The sequence below is a fragment of the Stegostoma tigrinum genome, chromosome 10 (assembly GCF_030684315.1).
Source record: "Stegostoma tigrinum isolate sSteTig4 chromosome 10, sSteTig4.hap1, whole genome shotgun sequence".
In the NCBI taxonomy this organism is placed as follows: Eukaryota; Metazoa; Chordata; class Chondrichthyes; order Orectolobiformes; family Stegostomatidae; genus Stegostoma; species Stegostoma tigrinum.
Genome location: NC_081363.1, coordinates 25,860,984 through 25,885,061, shown reverse-complemented (window position 1 = coordinate 25,885,061; position 24,078 = coordinate 25,860,984). Strand labels below are relative to the sequence as shown.

Below are 24,078 nucleotides of genomic sequence, written 5' to 3'. Positions count from 1 at the left end.
CCTCATCTCTGCCTTAGATATATGACCCCTTCTTCTGACATTATGCCTTCTGATCCTAGTCTCTCCATCCCTCACCTGCTTGAACGTAGCCTTCCCTTACAAACCCCATCTCCTCCAAATTATCCCTGAACTACATCCCTCTCCTCTTCACTGTGACCCTCCTAACTCACACTCAGGAGTCAGGCTGGGATTCTCAGCATTAAGCACTGCCCATAGGCTCAGCAGTGTCTCCCAGTGGTAGGGATGTTCATCATCTAATTGTTAGGCAGCTCTCTAAGGCTGGACTTTTCCCAATAAAGGGAGTGGCAGGCTCTCATTAAAGAAATTAATCCTTTTCCCAGTATTAAATTGCTGAAGGTGCTGTTGTGTGTGTGTGTGTGTGTGTGTGTGTGTGTGTGTGTGTGTGTGTGTGTTTGTGTGTGTGTGTGTGTGTGTGTGTGTGTCAAGAAATTATGCGTATCCCAGATAAAAATTTAATTTCAGTGTTATTCATTCTACTGATTCCTGCCGCACTGAGAAAACATGAAAGATATGCTCAATGTGGGGAGATACAGTCAGTTCTGATATACTGCAATAGTTGTGTTCCTGTGAAACACTGCATTATAGAAAATCTTGCTATAGAAATAACAGGCCCCATAGGAAAAGTGGGGTTAGGGGCAGACCACCAAAAAAATCACTAAAATTGCTCAAACATCACTCAAAAACCTAACACAAAGCATTGCACAGTTTGAATAAATGCTTTATTTTTATTTAATAATGAAATAAAAATAAATTTAATACCTTACCATGAAAAAATGTCAAGATGACTTGATGGGGAAGGAGGTTTTGAGATTGCTCTGTTGTTAATGCAGGCACTGAGGGTCGTCGTCGTCGTCGTAGTTGTCATCGTCGTCAGCATTGTTACCTTCGGGTGCAGTTATAGTTGCAGAGTTAGGGCGATAAATAGATAATCCAGAAGTGAATCGTTGTTGTTCATTGTCTTCTGGCTATTTCCTGGGGGTTGGTTTAAAAATGACATCCAGTTCTTGCTGCTTTGTCCTTTTACTTCTTTCATGAAGAAGTTGTTCATAGGATGCCACATAAGGTCTTATTCCATGTACTGCTACCCTGCTGCATTCTGCATTGTAATCGTTGTCCTCCAAGAGCTGCACTGCTTCTCAACTTGCCTTGAGATAGAAATCAAAACAGTAGTGGAAAGTGCTCATGGACTTCATCTTCTTCATCACCGGCTTCCACTGCCCCCTCAGGACTAGTTGTTGTAGATCAGATGTATGGAGGTCTTTGCAGTGGGAGTCAAGCAGCTCTTCAACATCCTCACTGTCTACGTCTTAAATCCAACTTGCTTTGCAAGATCAACACAATGTTCTTTCATTCTTGGGAGCTCCTCGCCTGGATCACAACCTTTAAAATATTAAAAGTTTGGGTGAAGCTTCCTGCATGCAATCAGTCCTTATTGACATCCCCCCAGGCCTCCACAATAATATCAATTGCATTCTTGATGTTAAAGCTCTTCCAGCATTGAAAAACATGGTCCTTATCCCCCTTAGTCGCTGCAATCAGCCCCTTCAATGTGTGCCTGAAATAATAAGCTTTAAAAGCTGCCATTGCACCCTGGTCTACAGGTTGAAGGAGAGACGCTGTGTTTGTGGAGAGAAATAGTACTTTGATGTTTTCAGTAAGCTCATGAATGGTGGAAAGATAGTTTGGTGCATTATCCAGGATGAGTAGAATCTTGAAATCCACATTTATTTTCCTGCAATACTTTCTAAAAATAGATTCCAAAACATCAGCAGCAAGGTCAGAAAAAATTTGCCTCCATCATCCAACCTCTTGCTTGACCTGAAGTAAACGTCCCTGATTAGGTTGCAGGTTGGCAGCGATACACCACCACAAGCTTAAGCTTTAAGTCTCCACAGGCATTGGCACTCAACAGCACAGTCATACAGTCCTTTGCCACCTTAAATCCTGGAGTGTATGCTTCATTCATAGAAATGTAGGTTCTTGATGGTGTTCGCTTCCAGTATAAACCTGTCTCATCCAAATTGAAAATTTGATCTAAGTTGCAGTCTTCTTCATCAATTAATTTTTTTAATATGGGAGGAAACGCCATTGCACGCTCCTCATCTGCACTGGCAGCTTCACCACATAACTTTACGTGTTTAAAACCAGCAAATCAGTCACTGCTAGCACATCTGCAGGACTTTCAGCTTTTTTTTGTTAGATTGTCGTAAACTAATAAGGCTTTCTCTCTTGTGGTGGTCCCAGATCACTTTTTTGTTTGATCTTCTATCCACATAGGTAGAACCTGCTCCATTTCCTCAAGTTCCTTTGTCCATGACTTCCCAGATTTGCTAGCAGTCAGACTTGTTCTAGCAATACTGCTTGCTTTAATCTTTCCAGCATTGTCCCTAATGGTGCAAAAGTTAGACTCCTTTATTCCTGTTACCCAAACTATATCACATTCTCCCATTATGCTCAAACCACTATAATATCTAGCTTCTGTTCCAGTGTTATAATCTTTCTTTTACGTTCATCACCTGCAATTTTATCACCAGGTTGCTTCTTGCTAACATTCTTGTCACTTTGTCTTTGCATTTTTGTGGTTAACTGTACTTTCATAGAAAGCGCTTCACAATAAAATTTGCAGAATGATCATGTGATGCCAGCAGGAAGACTGTTTCAGCGCTAACATTGTGCACGTCCAGGACAAAACCCGTGAAACGATCATGTGATTTCGACGTGTACTCCTCGGAGCAACGACAGAATCACATTGTAGCCGACACAAGTTAGCATTTTAGAAATAGTGTTCCCCTATTCGTCAACCACTTTATAGCCAATTTGCATTGCTGGAAAACGTGTTATAGCAGAACCGACTTATGTGATTTTTCTCCACTCTCGCCTGTTGCTTGATTGTTGGATGTAGTCTGAATCTCTACACTTACTTTATAAATCACGGTGTAGGCCAACCAACTGGGAGAATGGGATGGAATCCTTGTAGATGTGCAGTGTGAAGAGGTGTAGTGAAGGTAGCTATGGGAGTCACTGGCTTTGTAGTGGATGGAAGTGACAATTTATTACCCGAATTAGTAATAACAATAGATAAATAGATATTACCCGAAGGGGAGACAGAGGGGTCAAGGAAAGGGAGGGAATTGTTGGAAATGGACCATGTCAAAGTTATAGAGGGGTAGAAAATGGAGGCAAAATGAGCCTTTTGGTTAGACCTAAGTCTGCTGTGTGGGGGCTGTAGTTAGTAACTCAAAATAAAATGATCTGTTATAATAATGAATGGTTATGTAAACTCGTTTAATGCAAAATTATTTTGTAAATATGCAGTCATTGACATAGCAGTGTTATTGAAGCCACTTGCATCTCTTGGGGAATGTATGAAATTGATCTATTGTTATTATTAATTCGGGGAATGTGAATGTTGTTGACAAAGCAAGGTTTATTGCCTCATCCTAACTGCCTATGAGAAGGTGTTGGCGCACCACCTTTTAAACTTCTGCATTCTGTGTTAGTGTAGATACATTAACAGCCTGTTGGTTAGTGAGTTCAAAAATCTTGACCCAATGATGAAGAACTGTGCTGAAAACAAAAAGTGCTGGAGATCACAGTGGGTCAGGCAGCATACATGGAGAGACAGCAGGCGAACGTTTCGAGTCCAGATGACCCTTCATCAGAGCTGACATGAAGTGTGGAGGGGCCAGCATTTATGCAATAGTGGGAGATAGGGCCAGAGGGTTTGGAGTGCTCGGGGAGAAAGATTGTTGATAGTTCAGATTAAGTGTTCGGAATGTGAGAATGGCAGAACATTGGTGTATCTAACTGCCAGACTGGAAAGAACAGACAGTCCCACTGGGATTGGGGGAGGGGAGAGATGATATGGTGACAGACAATGTAACAAGTAAAGTTAAAAGAAAGGGAAGGAATGAGAGTAGGTTCACAGTTTGATGGTGTTGAACTCAATATTAAGTCCAGAAGGTTGTAAAGTGCCTAGTCTGAAAATGAGATGTTTTTCCAGTTTGCGCTGTGATTCACTGGAGCACTGCAGCATGCCAAGGACAGACAAGTGAGCATGAGAGCAGGGTTCTGTGTTGAAATGACCAGCTTTGGGAAAGTTAGGGTCACACTTGCACATGGATTGGAGGTATTGTGCAAAGCGGTGACCTAGTCTGCATTCGGTGTCTGTAATGTAGAGTGGACCACGTTGGGTACAGCAAACACAATACACAAGATTGGAGAAGGTGCAGGTGAAATGCTGCTTCTGTGGAAAGAATGTTTAGGCTCTTGGATCGTGAGCAGGGAGGAGGTGAAGGGGCAGGTGCTGCCCCTTCTGCTGTTCTGTGGGAAAGTGACTTGGGAGGGGGTGGTGTGGTGATGGTGGTTGAGGAATGGACTAGAGGATCCCTATGAAATCATGACAGGGAGTGAGAGGAAGAGCTGCTTAGTGTTGGTGTTCTGCTGGAGTTGTCTGAAATGGCAGAGAATAGTCCTTGGAATGCAGAGGCTGGTAGGATGAAAATTGAGGACAAGCGGGACCCAATCATGCTGTTTTGAGTAATGGGAAAGGGTAAGGGCAGAAGCATGGGTGATAGGTTGGATGTGGTTGAGGGCCCTGTCAACCACAGTGGGGGGGAAGCCTTGGTTATGGAATAAGGAAGCCATGTCAGCAACACTGTTTTGGAAGGTAGCATCATCCAAACAGGATGGAAGTGTAGAGGGATTGGTTGTTCCATGGTGAAGGTGATGCAGTTGGGGAACTGGAAATTGTCAGTATGGCAGAGGGCATAGGAGAAATCACGCTTGTAGATGGCAGGGTCTGGGCAAGGGGAGAGAGGATGGAGTCAAGATAGGAAGAAATGAGCTTGGTGGGGCAGGAAAATGTTGATATGATGGGTTTACTGGAACAGATTGGTTTGTGGATTGCGGGAGGGAGGTAGTAGTGGGCTGCCTGGGATTGGGAGGCAGAGAGCGGAGAAAGATCTTCAGAGGCAGTGAGGTTGCCGACAGTCCTGGCAACAATGGTTTGATGTTTGGATGTGGTCAAGTGGGAGGTAGGAAGAAGTGTCCAAGAGTTGGTGTTTAGCCTCCACAAAGTAAAGATCAGTGTGTCAGACAACAACGGCATAACGTTTGTCAGTGAGTTTGATAATTAAGTTAAGGTTGTACCTGAAAGAGCGAAGTGCAGCAATTTCAGATATGTTAGAATGAGTGACAGGAGCAGAGAAATTGAGACGGCTGAAGTCATCCAGCAGTGTTCAATGAAGAGATCAAGGGCAGGTAAGACGCCAGATGAAGTATCCAAGTGGAGGGTGAATACTTCAGGTGAGTGAAAGGATCAGTGGAACAGGGTGGTGTGGGGGGAGAGGAGTGAGAGAGAGAGAATATGTGGGATTCCTGCTCAAAGAAGTGAGTGCAGAGAAGAACGCAGCCGAAAAACAGTTCAATATCATGGCAAGCCAAAAATTCATTAAGGTGTAGGTGTAATGGTATGAAGCTGAGTCCTTTGTTGAGGATAGTACTATCAGCCTTAGAGAGAGGAAGGTCAGGAGGTATGGTGAAAACACGGTAAGGTCTGGGGTTGAAGGGAGCGACTCTGAGGGATAGAAAGGGATGGCTTCTGAGGGCTGGGCTCTGAGTGACGGCGGGGGAGGGAATGGGGACTGAGGCGGGAAGGGGAGGGCAGCGTAGGACAGATATAAGGGTTCATACTTGGCTGAAGCTTGCGTGCCTTGATGCCTGAAGGAAAGAGAAAAAAATATTTTGTTGAGGCAGTGGATGAGGCAAAAGATAAAGTGAAACTGGGGAATGGCACAACTTTAAGAGAGGATGAGTCAATGTTTCTCTCTCTCCATGGATGTGGCCTGACCCGCTGTGATCTCCAGCAATTTTTGTTTTCACTACAATTTACAGCATCTGTAGTGATTAACTACTAGATGATGAAGAACTGACTGTGTTGGTGATCTGTCAGTGGTTTTAATCAGTACTTACTGATGGATTGAGTCTCTGTAGTATGGCTGATTCCCCCGTGGAGTTTTCTGTTCACTCTACTATCTCTATTTAGTATTCCATCTACTTTACTAACTAAAGAATAATGAAGATTACCCACAAAACAGTTATGTTCTTCTTTCCTGGGATATAGAGATTAGGATTAGAAATCAGACCTCCTTAAGTTAAATTCAAGGTACAATTGAACATGAAAGTTGCTCGACCACAAAGCCCCTCTTTCTTTGATAAGGGATATGATTTTACTCTACTGAGCACCTTTTTTAAAAAATAGGATGGTTTTTAATCTGAGCATTGTTCTAAATACAGCACGTTAAAATATTGTCTTCATATGTTAGGAATTATTAAATAGTTTCTCTTATTAATGCATATCATATTTTAAAATAGCCTGCCACCCATCAGATAAAGTGTTTTGACCTATCAAATAATCCCTATCAATCATACTTCGCAGTTGCATAAAGATCACTTTTGCAAAAGCTGGCCAGGTATTTATATCTGCTTATTACAGTTCTGCACATTCAGGCAAATATGTTGTAAGACTTTGCAGATGACACCAAAATTGAAGGTGTAGTGGACAGCAAAGAAGATTACTTCAGAGTACAATGAGACCTTGATCAGATGGGCCAACGGGCTGAGGAGTGGCAGATGGAGTTTAATTTAGGTAAATGTGAGGTGTTGCATTTTGGACACTCAGGTTAGGGCAGGACTTGTACATTTCGTGGTAAGGTCCTGTAGTGTGTGGCTGAGCAAAGAGACCTTGGAGTGCAGGTTCATAGTTTCTTAAAAGTGTAGTCCCAGGTACATGGGATAATGAACAAGGCATTTGGTATGCTTGCCTTTATTATTCAGTGCATTGAGTATAGGAGTTGGGAGGTCATGTTGCAGCTGCGCAGGACATTGGTAAGGCCACTTTTGGAATACTATGTGCAGTTCTGGTCCCCCTGCTATAGGAAAGATGTTGTGAAACTTGAAAAGGTTCAGAAAAGATTTACAAGGATATTGTCAGGGCTGGACGGTTTGAGCTATAGGGAGAGGCTGAGTAGACTGGTGCTGTTTTCCCTGGAGTGTCAAAGGGTGAGGGGTGACCTGATAGAGGTTTATAAGATCATGAGGGGCATGGATAGGGTGATTTGTCAAGGTCTACTCGCCAGGGTGGGGAGTCCAAATCTAGAGGACATGGGTTTAAGGTAGGATGGGCAAGATTTAAAACAGACCTAAGGGACAACATTTTCATAACAGAAAGTGGTGCATGTATGGAATAAACTACCAGAAGAAGTGGTGGAGGCTGGTACAAGTGCAACATTTAAAAGACATCTGGATAGGTATTAGAATAGGAAGGATTTAGAGGAATATGGGCCAAATGCTGGCAATGGAGACCAGATTAATTTAACACATCTGGTCAGCATGGATAAGTCGGACCAAAGGGTCTGTTTACATGCTGTACAAATTTATGACTCTATGATCTGACTGGGGATTAATACAAATAAGTCACTTGTCATATCCACATGTAGGGGTTGATCATCAAGAGCCTGTGTTTTAAAAAAAAATTGGATGCTCTAAGGAATGAACTTCCACTTTGTTTTGCTTTGTTTGATATTTTTAAAATCATGATTAGTGATATTGTGGAATTAGAAGACCGTTCAGTTACTTGTGCTGAGACTGACTGTTACGCTTTGTCCCAATTCCCTGCTTTTTGTCTTTAACTCCACAATTTCCTCATTAGGTACTTGTCTGCTTCCGAAATCCGCTTCCACTAGTTTTCCAAATGAAATGTTCCTAATCCAGAAAACATTGGGTGAAAAGAATCTTGCTATGTTATATGTTGATATTTTACCAGTAATTTCTTTATTGAGAAGTTTTGTTTTCCATAGAACATAGAACATAGAACATAGAACAGTACAGCACAGAACAGGCCCTTCAGCCCACAATGTTGTGCCGACCATTGATCCTCATCTATGCACCCTCAAATTTCTGTGACCATATGCATGTCCAGCAGTCTCTTAAATGACTCCAATGACCTTGCTTCCACAACTGCTGCTGGCAACGCATTCCATGCTCTCACAACTCTCTGCGTAAAGAACCTGCCTCTGACATCCCCTCTATACTTTCCACCAACCAGCTTAAAACTATGACCCCTCGTGCTAGCCATTTCTGCCCTGGGAAATAGTCTCTGGCTATCGACTCTATCTATGCCTCTCATTATCTTGTATACCTCAATTAGGTCCCCTCTCCTCCTCCTTTTCTCCAATGAAAAGAGACCGAGCTCAGTCAACCTCTCTTCATAAGATAAGCCCTCCAGTCCAGGCAGCATCCTGGTAAACCTCCTCTGAACCCTCTCCAAAGCATCCACATCTTTCCTATAATAGGGCGCCCAGAACTGGACGCAGTATTCCAAGTGCGGTCTAACCAAAGTTTTATAGAGCTGCAACAAGATCTCACGACTCTTAAACTCAATCCCCCTGTTAATGAAAGCCAAAACACCATATGCTTTCTTAACAACCCTGTCCACTTGGGTGGCCATTTTAAGGGATCTATGTATCTGCACACCAAGATCCCTCTGTTCCTCCACGCTGCCAAGAATCCTATCCTTAATCCTGTACTCAGCTTTCAAATTCGACCTTCCAAAATGCATCACCTCGCATTTATCCAGGTTGAACTCCATCTGCCACCGCTCAGCCCATCTCTGCATCCTGTCAATGTCCCGCTGCAGCCTACAACAGCCCTCTACACTGTCAACGACACCTCCGACCTTTGTGTCGTCTGCAAACTTGCTGACCCATCTTTCAATTCCCAAGTCCAAGTCATTAATAAAAATTACAAACAGTAGAGGCCCAAGGACAGAGCCCTGTGGAACTCCACTCACCACTGACTTCCAGGCAGAATATTTTCCTTCTACTACCACTCGCTGTCTTCTGTTGGCCAGCCAATTCTGTATCCAAGCAGCTAAGTTCCCCTGTATCCCATTCCTCCTGACCTTCTGAATGAGCCTACCATGGGGAACCTTATCAAATGCCTTACTGAAGTCCATATACACCACATCCACAGCTCGACCCTCATCAACTTTTCTAGTCACATCCTCAAAAAACTCGATAAGGTTTGTAAGGCATGACCTACCCCTCACAAAGCCGTGTTGACTGTATTTGATCAAGCCATGCTCTTCCAGATGGTCATAAATCTTATCCCTCAGAATCCTTTCTAACACCTTGCAGACGACAGACGTGAGACTTACCGGTCTATAATTGCCGGGGATTTCCCTATTTCCTTTCTTGAAGAGAGGAATTACATTTGCCTCTCTCCAGTCCTCAGGTACGACTCCAGTGGAGAGCGAGGATGCAAAGATCTTCGCAAGTGGCGAAGCAATTGCATTTCTCGCTTCCCAAAGCAGCCGAGGACAAATCTGATCCGGGCCTGGCGACTTGTCAATCTTAATGTTTGACAAAATTTTCAGCACATCAGCTTCGTCTATCTCTATCCATTCCAGCATGCACACCTGCTCTTCAAAGGTTTCATTCACTACAAAGTTGGTTTCTTTCGTAAAGACAGAAGCAAAAAACTCATTTAGGGCTTCCCCTACCTCCTCAGGCTCCACACACAAGTTCCCTATGCTATCCCTGATCGGCCCTACTCTTTCTTTGACCATTCTCTTATTCCTCACATAAGTGTAAAATGCCTTTGTGTTTTCCCGGATTCCTTCTGCCAAGCCTTTCTCGTGCCCCCTCCTGGCTCTCCTCAGACCATTTTTGAGCTCCTTCCTTGCCTGCATGTAATCCTCTCTAGCTGAACTTGACCCTAGCTTCCTCCACCTTATGTAAGCTACCTTCTTCCTTTTCACTAGAAGCTCCACCGCTCTCGTCATCCAAGGTTCCTTAATCTTACCCCTTCTTGCCTGTCTCAGAGGGACATATTTACTCATCACTCCCAACAACTGTTCCTTAAACCGTCTCCACATGTCTATAGTTCCCTTACCATGGAACAACTGCTCCCAGTCCATGCTTCCTAACTCATGTCTAATCGCATCATAGTTTCCTCTTCCCCAATTAAATATCCTCCCATTCTGCCTAATCCTCTCCTTCTCCATAGCTATGTAGAATGTGAGGCAGTTATGGTCACTATCACCAAAATGCTCTCCCACCACAAGATCTGATACCTGCCCCGGCTCGTTTCCGAGCACCAAGTCTAGAATGGCCTCTCCCCTCGTCGGCCTGTCAACGTACTGCGTTAGGAAACCCTCCTGAACACACCTTACAAAAACAGCTCCATTCAAATCTTCTGCTCGAAGGAGGTTCCAATCAATATTAGGAAAGTTAAAGTCACCCATTACAACAACCCTACTGCGTCCACACTTTTCCAAAATCTGTCGACCTATGCTTTCTTCAATCTCCCTGCTGCTATTGGGGGGCCTGTAGTAAACCCCTAACGAGGTGACTACTCCCTTGCTGTTCCTAACTTCCACCCATACTGACTCAGTAGGCAGATCTTCCTCGACAAAGGAAGCTTCTGTAGCTGTGATACCCTCTCTGATTAGTAGTGCTACACCCCCTCCTCTTTTTCCCCCCTCCCTATTCTTTTTAAATGTTCTAAACCCTGGAAGATCCAGCAACCATTCCTGTCCATGAGAAACCCATGTCTCTGTTATGGCCACAACATCATAGCACCAGGTACTGATCCATGCTCTAAGTTCATCACTTTTATTCCTGATACTCCTTGCATTAAAGCAGACACACTTTAACCGATCCCTTGGTTCCTTCCCAGGAAAATCCTTCCCACTTGCTGGTCTACCTCTTGCTACTGCCTCACCTGCATCAACGCTCACCTCTGGTATACAGCTCAGGTTCCCACCCCCCTGCCATACTAGTTTAAACCCTCTCGAACTACTCGAGCAAACCTTCCACCCAGGACATTGGTCCCCTTCCAGTTCAGATGCAACCCGTCCTTCTTGTACAGGTCCCACCTTCCCCAGAAGGCATCCCAATTATCAACATATCTGAAGCCCTCCCTCCTACACCAGCTGCGTAGCCACGTGTTCAGCTGCACCCGCTCCCTGTTCCTCACCTCGCTATCTCGTGGCACCGGTAGTAAACCAGAGAACACTACTCTGTTCGTCCTGCTCTGCAGCTTCCATCCTAACTCCCTGAAATCACTTTTTATATCCTCAAACCTATTTCTGGCTATATCATTTGTGCCAATATGTAACACGATTTCTGGCTGTTCGCCCTCCCCTTTTAGAACTTTATACACCCGATCGGATACGTCCCGGACCCTGGCACCAGGGAGGCAACATACCTTCCGGGAATCCCGATCTTGCCCACAAAATCTCCTGTCGATTCCCCTAACTATCGAGTCCCCTACCACGAGTACTTTTCTATTCTGCCCCCTTCCCTTCTTTGCCACAGTGTCAGGCTCAGTGCCAGAGAACTGACTACTATGGCTTTCCTCTGGTAGGTCATCCCCCCCAGCAGTATCCAAAACGGTATACTTATTGCTGAGGGGAATGCCCACAGGGGATCTCTGCACTGTCTGTCTGTCCCCTTTCCTCCCCCTAACTGTAACCCATCTATCCTCGTCCTGAGCCTTTCCATTCATCAAACTGCCCATCATCTTGAAAACGTCTAGCTCATGTCCTCACCTTCTGAACTAATTGAAATTCTTTGTCCTGGTAACACTCTGGTAAACGTGCTCTGTACTCTCCTTAACACTTATATGTCTTTTTTGATTTATGGCGCCCAGAATTGTCCACAGTGCTCTGGCTTCAGTCTTATCCTTTGATTTGTAAAGTTCTAGTGTGATCTCTTTGCTTTTATATATATTTTCTCTGTTTTCCTAGTCAAGTAACCTATATGTTTTTTTAACTACCTCATCGATTTTCCTTGGTAACTTTAAAAATTTGAGTCTCTCGATACCAAAATTTCTCTGCACATTAGCACTTCCCAAAATTGTGCCTTCTATTTCATACTGCTTTTTTGTCACACCCTCCTAACATACATCACTTCACCGTTCTCTGGATTGAACTCCCATCTTCTGTCATATTTCAACTCCCACATGCCATAGTTCTGCACCACTTTTTTTTATTTGTTTTGAAATCTATAACTATCCTCATGATGAACTACTATTTTGACATTTTTTCAAATCAGTAAACGCTAGGTAATTTATAAATGTTGCTCAGTGTAATGGATTCAAACTGATCTCTGGGAACCCCACTGCAGACCACCTCTATGCTCCACAACACCATCCTTTGCTTCTTCTCATATAGTCAATTTAATATCTATGTTGCTGTTATATGTTTTCGCCTGGTGAAATTGGCTTCCTACTTCTTAACAAGCTTCCTACATAGGACTTTGGTTGCCTTCTGAAAGTCTGTATGCAGACATTCCATCAGGCTACCTCGAAGAATGTTGATCAATACCTGAATCAAACAATTAATTGAAAATAATATGACACCATTTACCTTTAACAATTCTGTGCCAGCTGTCTTAGATTAACCCTTGTCTTTCCAACTTAAAATTTTATTTTGTGTCTGAGAATGGTTTCCAATAACTACCCCATTGTAGATATTAGGCTAACTGGTCTGTAGTTTCCTTCTCCTCTTTTGAAAATCTTGTTAAAACATTATCTTCTGTTTAGTTCTCTGACAGTATTCTTGAGTCTTGAAAGATTGTCAACAATGCCTTTCTATTTTCAACCTTTTGCACTTTTCAGCAACTTAGGTTAGATTTCATCTCGATCAGGTAACTTCCCACTTTCAGTAATCAACTGTTTGGTGCACTTGTCTATTGTTTATTATTAAGTCTGTAACAACCCTCTGTGCCTACAGTGTGGAATGAAGGAACACAGCAGGTCAGGCAGCATCAAAGGATCAGAAAAGTCAACATTTCAGGTTTATACCCTTCATCAGGACTGGGGAGAGGGAAGGGAGCTGGGAAATAAATGGGGGAGGAGGGGTGGGGCTGCAGAAGATAGTTGGCATGGTGATAGGTGGTTGCAGGTAGGGAATGGTGAGGGTTGGTCAGTGGGATGGGTGGGCTTGATAGGTGGGAGAGAAGCTGGATGAAGAAGAGTCTCGCCAACTGTCCTGCTCCTCTGATGCTGCTTGGCATGCTGTGTTCATTCAGCTTTACACTGTGTTATCTCATAATCTCCAGCATTGGCAGTTCCTACTATCTAGGTGGGACAGAAGATGGACAGGTTGTGTCAGATCAAGGAGGTGTGGATAAGAGAGAGGGTTGGACGTGGGGAGATATTGACAGTGATGAATTCTGCATCAAGGCCATTGGGCTGTAAGCTCCCGAGGCGGAGTATGAGGCCTGGTTCCTCCAGTTTGCATATGGATACAGTAGACCAGGTTGGAGGATGTGCAGGTGAATGATTTGGAAAGTTTGTCTGGGGCCTTGGATGGAGGTGAGAGGGGAGGCATAGGGGCAGGTGTAGTGCTTCCTGTGGTTGCAGGGAAAAGTGCTGTGGGAGGTGGGGAGTGAGGAGTGGATGAGAGAGTTGTGGAGTGAGCTGTCCCGATGAAAGGCAGATAGGGATGGGGAGGGAAATATCTCTGTGATGGTGGGGTCAGATTGCAGGTGGCTGAAGCGGTGGAGGATGATGCACTGAATGTTAAGGTTGTTGGGGTGGTATATGATTTCAAAATCTCCCCACCCCAGCCTCATTCCACATCCACATCCTTCCTCTCATCCCTGCCTCCTTGATTGACACTACCTTTCCATCTTCTTTCCCACCTCTCCAACCCACCCTTCCCACTGACTAATTCCCTGCACCCATCTATCACCATCCCACCTACCTTCCCCCAGCCCCACCCCTCCTCCCACTATTTATTTCCCAGCTCTCTTCCCCCTCCCCAGTCCTGATGAAAGATGTAAACCCAAAATGCTGACTTTCCTGCTTCTCTAATGCTGCCTGACTGCTTTGTTCTTCCAGCTGCAAACTGTATTGACTCTGACTCTAGCATGTGCAGCTTTTGCTATATCTCTGTTTTAATGTAAAACTCATGTGATTCATTTGGCACTCAACTGCAAGGTCCTCATGTAATACTTGAGACATCCCTAGTACAAAAGTTTGACTTATATTTTTGCTTATAACATTTTAAAAAAAATAACACAGCTAGCATTTGGCATCATATATTTGAACGAATGAAATACTTGAAAATATGCAAGTGTTGCTAAGTTATCAAATAAGTTCTCCAAGTGAACCTCTATAAGCTATTGAAATGAAGTTCTCAAAAGCATTTTTGAAGCTCTCAAGGGAAATATAGGCAGGCATGCAAAAGAATCTGTCAAAGCCATAATTAATGTCAAAAGCAATCAATAACATATACATTGAGAAAAGCAATAATAAAAAGCAAAGAAATTTGTGACAAGTGAGATCTTCCATTACTAACAAAAACAGAAGTTGCTAAAAAAGCTCAGCGGGTCTGGCAGCATCTGTGAAGAAAAAATCAGAGTTAACCTTTCAGATCATGTGACCTGAGAAAGGGTTAACTCTGATGTTTTCTTCACAGATGCTGCCAGACCTGCTGAGGTTTTCCAGCAACTTCTGTTTTTGTTCCTGCTTTACAGCATCTGCAGTTCTTACAGTTTAATGCACAATGTCCTTCCACTCCACTTGCCATAAAACCTACAAGCCTATAATATCTCAAAACGATAAAAACAAGATCTATAAAAAATAATAAAACTAAAAATTACAACAAATGACCACAAAAACTCATAATGACCATAAAAACAATAACAAAAAAAATTGATGTGAACCATGAAAAACATTTAAGCCCAGATCTCTTTCTTTTCTTAATTAGCTGCATGCCTCCCATTAGTTGACCCAAATTCTGCTGCATCCTAAGTGGCCACCTTCTATTTTGCAGTAGCTAATGGCACAGATGAACTCTGACACACTCACTATTGGCACTCCATCTCCATCTAGTGAGCCGTGCAGAGCTAACATTGTATTTGTTTGGTCGGTTCACCTTGTTTCTGTTTAAGAACTGTATGTTTAATTAATTCCCAGCAAACCTGGATTTTAGCGTGAGAGTCTGTCTGAGTTCAGGAAGTGTGGTTTCCCCAAATGCCCACCAGTTTTCGGCTGCAGGATGTCCTTTTGGAGATAGTGGGAACTGCAGATGCTGGAGAATCTAAGATAACATGGTGTAGAGCTGTATGAATACAGCAGGACAAGCAGCAGCAGACGTGCAGGAAGGCTGATGTTTCTGGCCTAGACCCTTCAGAAATGGTCTAGACCCAAAACGTCAGCCTTTCTGCTCCTCTGTTGCTGGATGTCCTTTTATCTTTCTTTATCGATACTAGCCACGGTCAATTTGATTGACTTGACAAGTTGGTGATTCATATGGGAAATCCAACGGCCAAAGCCACTGCCAAGTTGAGTTGACAACAGTTACGTTTAGTAGGGAACAGTCAGTGAGTGTGGAGGTGAATGGAATTTGTTTGGTGTAATGTTCTGATGGTGGCCAGTGATGGTGAGAACATGCCGATTGTGGGATTGTTTACTGGTAGCTCTTGGGGCTGCTGGAAATATTGTTCCTCCTCTTGCACCTAAATTATACCATAAAAGACACTGAACTAATGGTTTTGGCTCTTCTCACCTCCTTGCACCTTCTGGACTTGCTGGGAAAGTTGCCAATTATAGTTAAATACAATTACCATTAACATGGAGTGCATGCAACCACTTTAGCATGTATCACTGACCAACTCAGCTGACTGGTTGTTCGTACTGCTTTCATGAAACTGTAAGTGTGTAGGTTTGATGTAGGTTGGATTCCTGATTCACATTTTGTATAAGTTTAGCCTGGGACTCAAACCATTCACTTTTGGACATGATAATTCAGGCCAGATGTTTCAATAACATGTCAATTTAACTTCCTGATTGGCTTTTCTCTTGCAATTGGTATGTAACTTTCCCCCTTTCTTCCCTACTCTTTAAGGAAAAGTTTTTTTTAATTTGCAAATATTCAATAAAAGTAAAAAACTTGTCTCTCAATTTTTGTACTGACCATGAAATTTGGTTTAAAATGTGAAGATTTGGGGTATGTAGAAAGTTGAGCTGAGACCACAATCACGAACCGAGATCAGGCTTAAATGGACTGTTGTTCCTAATTTGTGTGTTCAAGTTCACATTTTTGAAATAGAATTATTCTATTATAATAAATATTTTAAATGAGCTTCTGGAATGTAAACCCTAATTAATTATGTGCTGATATTGATTGGAAGTTGTAGTCTAGTTTAAGATTTTGGGGTAAGTGGTGGCACTGTGGTAATATCACTGGACTGGCATGCCAGAATCCTGGACACGTGTTCTGGAGGTGTCGGTTGGAGTCCCAAAATGGCAGTCAGCGAAATTTGAATTCAGTAAAGATCAGGAATTAAAAAGCTAGTCCAATGGCAACCATGTACCATCTTCCAGTAAGATGGCAGTGGAGTAGGGCATCTGAGCCCAGGGCTCATCCACTCCATCCATTTTTCTGTATGTTTCTTTTCTTTTTTACTGTCTCTCCATTTTCTTGTTTCTTTTTCTTTATTTTTACTTATCTCTCGTTGAACAGCTTGGACGCAACAACAGCATTGGCAGTGGGAAGTGGGCCTAGCACTGACCCACGGCTACTGTAGTGGAGATGAGTTTGGATTGTCGGCAGTGCCTGCATCCTGCACAGATTCATGGAGGTGGCACATGTGAGCCTAGTGGCATTGGTAGCTACTGCATTGGTGAGGTGGGCTTGAAGCGGCCTCATGGCTGTGTGATTGGGCTGGTGCAGCATCGGTACTGCCTGCATTGATAAGGACCATTCAGCGTTCATAGAGACAAAATGGCACTGAAGAATGACAAGTTTCATTCCAGCGGCAGCATTGCGGAGGCAACTTGTGTCCAGCCACCAAGCCCATGGCCTGTGGCAAAGTATGTAACAAGAAGGACTTTTTCTTTATTTTTCTTCTTTACATTGTATGTTTTGGTTTTTTGGATTATTTTTCTGCCTAATAAGTTGGTGCTCAAGAATGGCAACACCATTCAGAATTTTTCACTGTATTTTGTAACAAAAATCACATGACAATAAATAAATCAAATCAAATAAAATCGATTGTAGTAAAAAGTCTTCTGGTTCCCTAATGTCCTTTTGGGTGGAAAATCTGCCATCCTTACTTGGCTTGGCCTACATATGACTCAAGACCTACAACAATGAGACTGACTCTGAACTGTCCTCTGGTCAATTATAGATGGGCATTAAATGGTAGCTTAGTCAGTAATGCCCACTTTCCGTTAGCAAATAAAAATATTTTGGTGATAGGGTTACTGAGATGAGTTATACATGCAAAGTTCCAATATACTGTGTTTAAAATCTTTGGGCAATTGTCATCTCTGGAAAGCTATTTAGAGAATTTTGGGTAACAGTGCCAGGAAAAACATGTTGCAGTGATAGATTTTTGTCCAATGATTGGGTGATGTTATTCCTCTAAGTCACAACGAACAGCTTTTGTAGCTGTTTCCTTTGCAGTATAGCACTTCTACATCTTTTGGATTGTAAACAGAAGTCACTTAATATGTTATAAATTATTGGAGTTCTGAATGGAGATAAATCTGCTAAAATGTTATATTTTCCAAAATAAATGTTTTATCATTACCTACAATGTTCACTATTCATTTCTTTCTCTTTAAGTGTATGATCTCGTATTCAAGATTAACAACTTCGTTCAACCCAACAAAAGAGTTTCTAAAGGCTTTCTTTTGACATAGCAGGTTTTACTAGTAATCACTGCTAATCAAAGGCCACTGCAGATCTTTTGTCGATTTACTGTTGCCTAACCTCACCACCTTCAGTCGTTAAACATTCTGTTGCCACTCAATGTCTATGGCTAGATCTCTTGAAATTCCTTCAGCCCCTTCTGAAGGATGGAGGTCAATATAGTGAAAATTATCAGTGACTTTCTTTAAGGTTATCACCATGTGCTCCATTCCCTCTAATGTTTATTTTACACTTTTTCAATGCTTGGCAGGTGACACTATTTTCCTGCACAGTCCGTTCTCCATGGCATTGACTGTTTATGTTCCATTCCTGTATGCCCTAATTAAGAGAACACATCTCTTGCATTGCTTTCTAATGCCTGTGTGCTGTTGTCTCAGTTATGTCCCAAATCTTCGTGTTCTCATTTCCTTTTCCTGATTGACATGTTGCCCCTGTGTGACCTCATTCAAATGCATTGGTCACCTTTCAAGGAGTTGTTGACAACATTGAGATTTGCTGTCTGCTGGCCTCATGAATTCCTGTTCCTCTCATCATGAACTGTATAGCAGCAATCAAGTCATGGATGAACAACAATCTCCCTCAATTGCACATCAAGAAGGCTAAAGCTTTATACTAAAATATAAACCATGATCATTGGTTGTCTGCTCACTGAGAGCCTGATAGATTGCGACAGCAGAGAACTTAACTTGGTTTCAAATTTTACGTGCAAGCATCTGCCCATTTCTTTCCTTACCACCAGTCAGTACTATCTTTTATCTTGCTCTGAATTATGCTGAACCTATTTATCCATACTCTTATTGTGTCTACAGTAGATTGCTCCATGGCTCTGTTTCTATGTGCTTTTTTTAAAATTTTGTTGCCACATGGCTATTTTGCTCCCTGCAATCTAGACCCCTTTCTTATACCAGTCTACCATTATGAGTAACTGCATGTTTATTTCTGATAAAGGTTTCAATAGACACATCTCTCCCAGTGTGATAGTGTAGGAGCTGTATACCACTGATAGTAAACTGTATAGTGTAAGATTTACTGCTCATGCTATATGTGGATAATGATTAATATAGTTTCGGGGTCGCATCAGCTTGTGTGTGTAATGATATAAAAGAAGTGCTTTCTTACCATTGTACTTGGAGATAGTTCAAACTCCTGAGTGTGTCTTGGATGCCCTCCCGCTGCATCTACACTGGTGTTTTGCTTGAATAAATTTCTTAAGTGCTGCTTCACTTTGTTTTCTCCGAGCCTCTAACTGCCTTTATGGAGATCACTGTTACAACTTCAACAGATAGAATGCAATAACAAGCATTTTGTTTAGGAATATAGACAAAATTTTTACCAAATATTTAAAGAGCAAATGTTTTAAATGCCTTAACAACTTATCAGCTCCCTTTTTGGCAGCTCTGTTGATGGTTCTTTTAGACAGTGACTTCCAACATTTCAAATGAATTTATGCACTTATTACATACATCTTTTAACAATATCAATGGCCACTTAATGTCCCCTATAGACCTCCTGTGATCCTTTTCAAAAGGGCATCTTTACTTTCTAAAGGGATACCCTACAATTCAAGCAACTCTGCAACATTTAGATCGGCCCCTGCCGATTCTAATGAGCACATTTTGTGTTCCTCATCCTTGGATAATATAAATCAGGCATGGCTTGATGTTTTATATGGGTAACTGCTAAAATTATGCAATTTAGAAGTGGTCCACGTTGCTCCCTTACAACCTAACCAGAACCATGCATATGATAGCAGCTGAATTCCAGGTTGGAATTTCTGGATTCTGGCTTTTGAGCACTGTGTTTGTAATGATGTCATTTATGAAAATTAAGGCTTGAGATAACTTCCCTTATTGATCTACTGACAGCAACTAGACTGGTACGGGTTAAACTGAGGTAAAATTAAACTATTAAGCTGGATTTTGTGCACCAGTTCGCTCAGTTGGATTGATGGCTAGCATGATGCCAGAGGGAGACAAGTATAGGAGAGGTGATGGCCTAGTGGTATTATCATTATACTTTTAATCCAGAGACCTGGGTAAAGTTTTGTGGACTCAGCTTCAAATCCCACCATTGCAGATGGTGAATTTGAATTCAGTAAAAATCTGGAATTACGAGTCTAGTGGTGACTGTGAAACTGTTGCTGATTGTTGGCTCACTCATGCCCTTCAGGGAGGGAAACCTGCCATCCTTAGCTGGTGTGGCTTACATGGGACTCCAGATCCACAGCAATATGTTTGACTTTTAACTGCCGTCTGAGCATTTAGGGCTGGACAATAAATGCTGTTCTGGCCAGTGAAGTCCACGATCTGTGACTGGATAAAAAATGAAAATAATAATGCCAACAGTGCATATTTGATTCTAGTTCTGACCGAGGTAGATGGTGGGACTGCTTTTTTGCATGCCTTCCTGTGAGTGGAAGCGAATAGCAAGCTATCGCTAACAAAAGCTGCCAAGTAAATGGATGAAGATTGAGTACACAATGAGCCATGATCTCCCTTCAGTTGGAACATACATACATTGATGGATTTTCGCAATGGGACTTCCCCAAGATTATGACGAAACTAACCTTGACAAGAAGCATGTGGAAAATGAATTGTCAAAGGATTTTCTTCATTTTCCTACTTTGTCCAGTATCTGTAAGTGCTCCGTACTAAAATAAAACAAAATAATGATGTACTGGACCATTTAAATCCATTAAAATCCATTACAAAAGTCAAACAATAAACCTGTGTACACGTATAATGCAGAGAAATACTCTACTTAGAAACTGGGCAGTTTCTTTATTAATAGTCAATTAAGTGCACAATTTTCTGTTTCTTTTTCAAACGAATAATTCAAAGATTGTAAAAGCTGATACCACCATTAAGCCTGCCATTTTAAACATTTAAATGTTGGCATTTATCTAATTTAGTTAAGTGACTTAATGTAATTTTTAAATGTGATTAGAATTCTTTGTTTTAACTCCATAGTTGGAAATTTTGCTTAATATTTGATACTATTTCTCTTGGAGTGCATAATTTTTTTTCCCATCAAATGTAATGTCAAAGATTAATTAACTGGAGTGATGCATATGAACTTGGAACATTGACAATATTAAGTGAGGATTTTGGTTGGATTTATTTTACTTACTGTTTCACTTTTCTTTTTAAGTTTTAAGATTTTTCCATTACTTTGTTTTCTTGGAGACTACATGTCTATGAGATTAGTTGATTAACTAGGCAGGCACTGTAGGTGCCATGGCCATTTAAGAGGTTATTCTAACGTGACCATCTAGTTTATGATAATTTCATGAAATGAATGACATTTATAATTAGTTGTGGGGTACTCCTTTTTTACTTATACTGTCTTACTGTGTGTGAAATAGATATTAAAATTTCTTATCATATTTTAAATTAATAAACAAAAAGATTGGAAATACCTGGACATCTGTGATGAGAGAACTGGAGTCAACCGGTCTAAGTTTGTCCCAGTGTCCGTGACTGGATTTTGAGATCAAGATTGATGGGCATTCATCAGTAACATTTCCTGTAACAGGTGCAGCAGTATGTTAAGGTCAATCATTTTTATGTAAATTGTGCCAGAAGTAACTATTACATTTTTAACAGCTTTTGGACTTTGCATGATCACGTATTTAAATTAATGAAAAACTCAACGTAAAACGCCAACAAAACAAATTGCCACAATTGCTAAGCCCTTTCGTTGTAATTATGCCATCATAAATATACAATCTTGAGTATTCACGAAGAAAGACACATTTTGTCCAAGTTCTTTTATTTTCATACAATGGATTAAAACTCTTTGATAAATGTCTTTTTGCAGCAGTAGCCAAGTTCTGTGGCACTAAGTGATTATTAATGTATAATCTGCAAGACATTCTCACAAAATGTTGTTACTGTGAGGCTTGAGCATTGTTATGTTTTGTCTAATAAAGTGAATTTGCTATCCACAAATTTCAAACAGTGTAATTCACAAAATCAAAACAATTATAGCACAAAATTATGTCCTTTCTGTGTATTCAAAGCAGACAGTGCAATAAAAATGAATAAATACACTTCTGCAGCACCATCATTTTATGCAGATGTAGAATTAAGACAGGTTACCCTGATTTGAAGTTGTTACGACTGCAACATCAGTTAGTTTCCTAAATAAGCTAAATTGTAGTTACATAAATTAATGTGAGGTGATATGATTTACACTGAAGAGGAAAATTTCAATGTTAGGTACACCATGCTGTAGCAAGCCATAACAACAGAACAGACAAAATGCTTTGATTTAATCAGTTAATTTAAGGACTGTCTGGAATTGCCAGCATTATCATAAGCATACAGAGTCTTCTCTTCCATCTGTCCATTGAGCATACTAAACAATTATATTTTCGTCATCTACCACCTATCCTTCTTTACTAGATTTAAAAGGCTTCCTTCTCCCCTTTAAATGGATGGTGTCTATTTCTGCCTATTAAATAGTCATTCCTCTTTCTTTTGGATCTCTGCCCTTCAGAATTGGCCTACGGCTTGAGCTGATTTCATATCATCTTCCACTATCTATCCGTCTCCCATGTTTTCTCTCTCCTGTTTCAGCAACAGCTCTTATCAACACTGCATCGTGCGAAATTGGGGCAGCGGGAGTGTTACATCATATCAATCTCCCCTTTCCTTCAGCTCTTCACAGATCTACAGGGACTTCGGTAGGGAGAAAGTTACGTTTCAAAAACCTACAGGGGACATCAGGTAAAGTGTTTCAAACTTTAATTGTGGATAAACCCTTCTAGTTATTTTTTCTTCAGTTCTGCATAAAACATTCTTCTTATTTTCCCATGCATCAGCTGTGTATGCTTCTGATAATGAGATTTATGGACATATCCTAGCTTTCTACTAATGTATGTAAACCACTAATACCATTTTATTGCTAATTGAAAATTACAGTCAAAATGAAGTCAGAAAACAAATTCAAATCACATTAATGCTGATGGAACATTTTAAACCTATACTGCTGCTAGGGAAACCTTTGCAATTTTGACAATTTTAAATTTATCTGCTTGACGCAATTCTTACATTCCTATTTTTATTGTTTATCACTGACCTTGTAACCAATAAAACAAATTAATACCCAAGAGAGGTTAAAAAATTATTGTTCATCAAGTGCTGAGACCAATTTCTCTAACGTAATCACATTTTTGAGTTTCTTATTGCTTTTTAGTGCAGTAGGTCTACTTTTTAAAAAATCAAAATAACATGTTTTACCTTTAGAGATTGAACACAAATTTCTAATCAGGTACAAGAATAGAATTGTTAGAAAAAACTCAGATCTGACAGGATTTTTGGAGAGAAATCAGAATTAAGGTTTCGTGCCCAGTGACCCGTCTTCTGAATGGATTTCTATTGTCTCTTTGTACTCTTAATCTTTACTTCCTGAAAAGCTGGAACCAGAGTCAAAGGAGAATGTAATTGTTGACAAAGATGTGAATAACATGTTAACAGCTGCCATTTACTTAAAGAGTAATTCTTCATGAAAATGGATTTCCACTAGAAGATGTAAAGTAAAGGTTCCACACCATACATTGTAGGATATCCTGCTTCATAGAAAGGATTCAGGAATATGATATGGCTCGGAACAAAATGCTTTCACATTGATATTTTTCTTCCTTAAAAAGATGCAACACACTATGCACCAATTTATATTCATAACAAAGATCAATTTGCATCATTTTTCATTTTGCAATCCATGTCAAGTATACTACTTAATGTTATGGACGTCATTAGCAAATGTGTCGAGAACTGTGTACTGAAGAACTCAATCTGACTGTTCTCCAACCGTGAACCTTGGATGAACCAGGAAATCCACTCCTTACTGATGAATAAACGTGCAGCATTCAAGTCGGGTGATCCGGACCAATACAGAAAGTCCAGATATGACCTCTGCAAAGCCATCAAGAGGCAGTATTGAACCAAGTTAAAGGTCCAGACCTACTAAACAGACTCTGACTTTCTGTGGTAAGGCCTAAATGACATATGGGATACAAAATGAAACAGTGTAAGATGGCAGACGATGACACATCCCTCCCTGACACGGTCAATGCTTTCTGTGCTTGGTTTGACCAAATACCCCTGGCATGGCAACACCTGCCCCAATAGCTCCAGACACACTTGTTCCTCTGTCACCGCTTCAGAAGTCAGATCAGTCTTCCTGACAGTGAACCCAAGGAGAGCAACGGTCCTGAGGACTCAGACCTTGTGCGAACCAACTAGTGGAGGTATTCACCAACATCTTCAACCTCTTCCCTCCTACAAGCCAAAAGCCTGCTTCAAGAAGATCACTATCAT

The 24,078-nt window shown here is 41.4% G+C and overlaps 1 protein-coding gene across 5 annotated transcripts in view; it reads left to right on the top strand.

The window, feature by feature from the left end:
- The window catches only part of ppp4r4 (protein phosphatase 4, regulatory subunit 4), a 228,028-nt gene that overhangs the window by 36,262 nt on the left and 167,688 nt on the right, over positions 1-24,078 (top strand). For 2 of the 5 annotated variants that reach the window (XM_059649053.1, XM_059649054.1), the window contains exon 3: positions 22,336-22,485. The exons of the other annotated variants lie outside the window; for them this stretch is intronic. In XM_059649053.1, the coding sequence (XP_059505036.1) occupies positions 22,336-22,485 (150 nt within the window). The remainder of the gene's footprint in view (positions 1-22,335; positions 22,486-24,078) is intronic. 5 annotated transcript variants of the gene reach the window in all.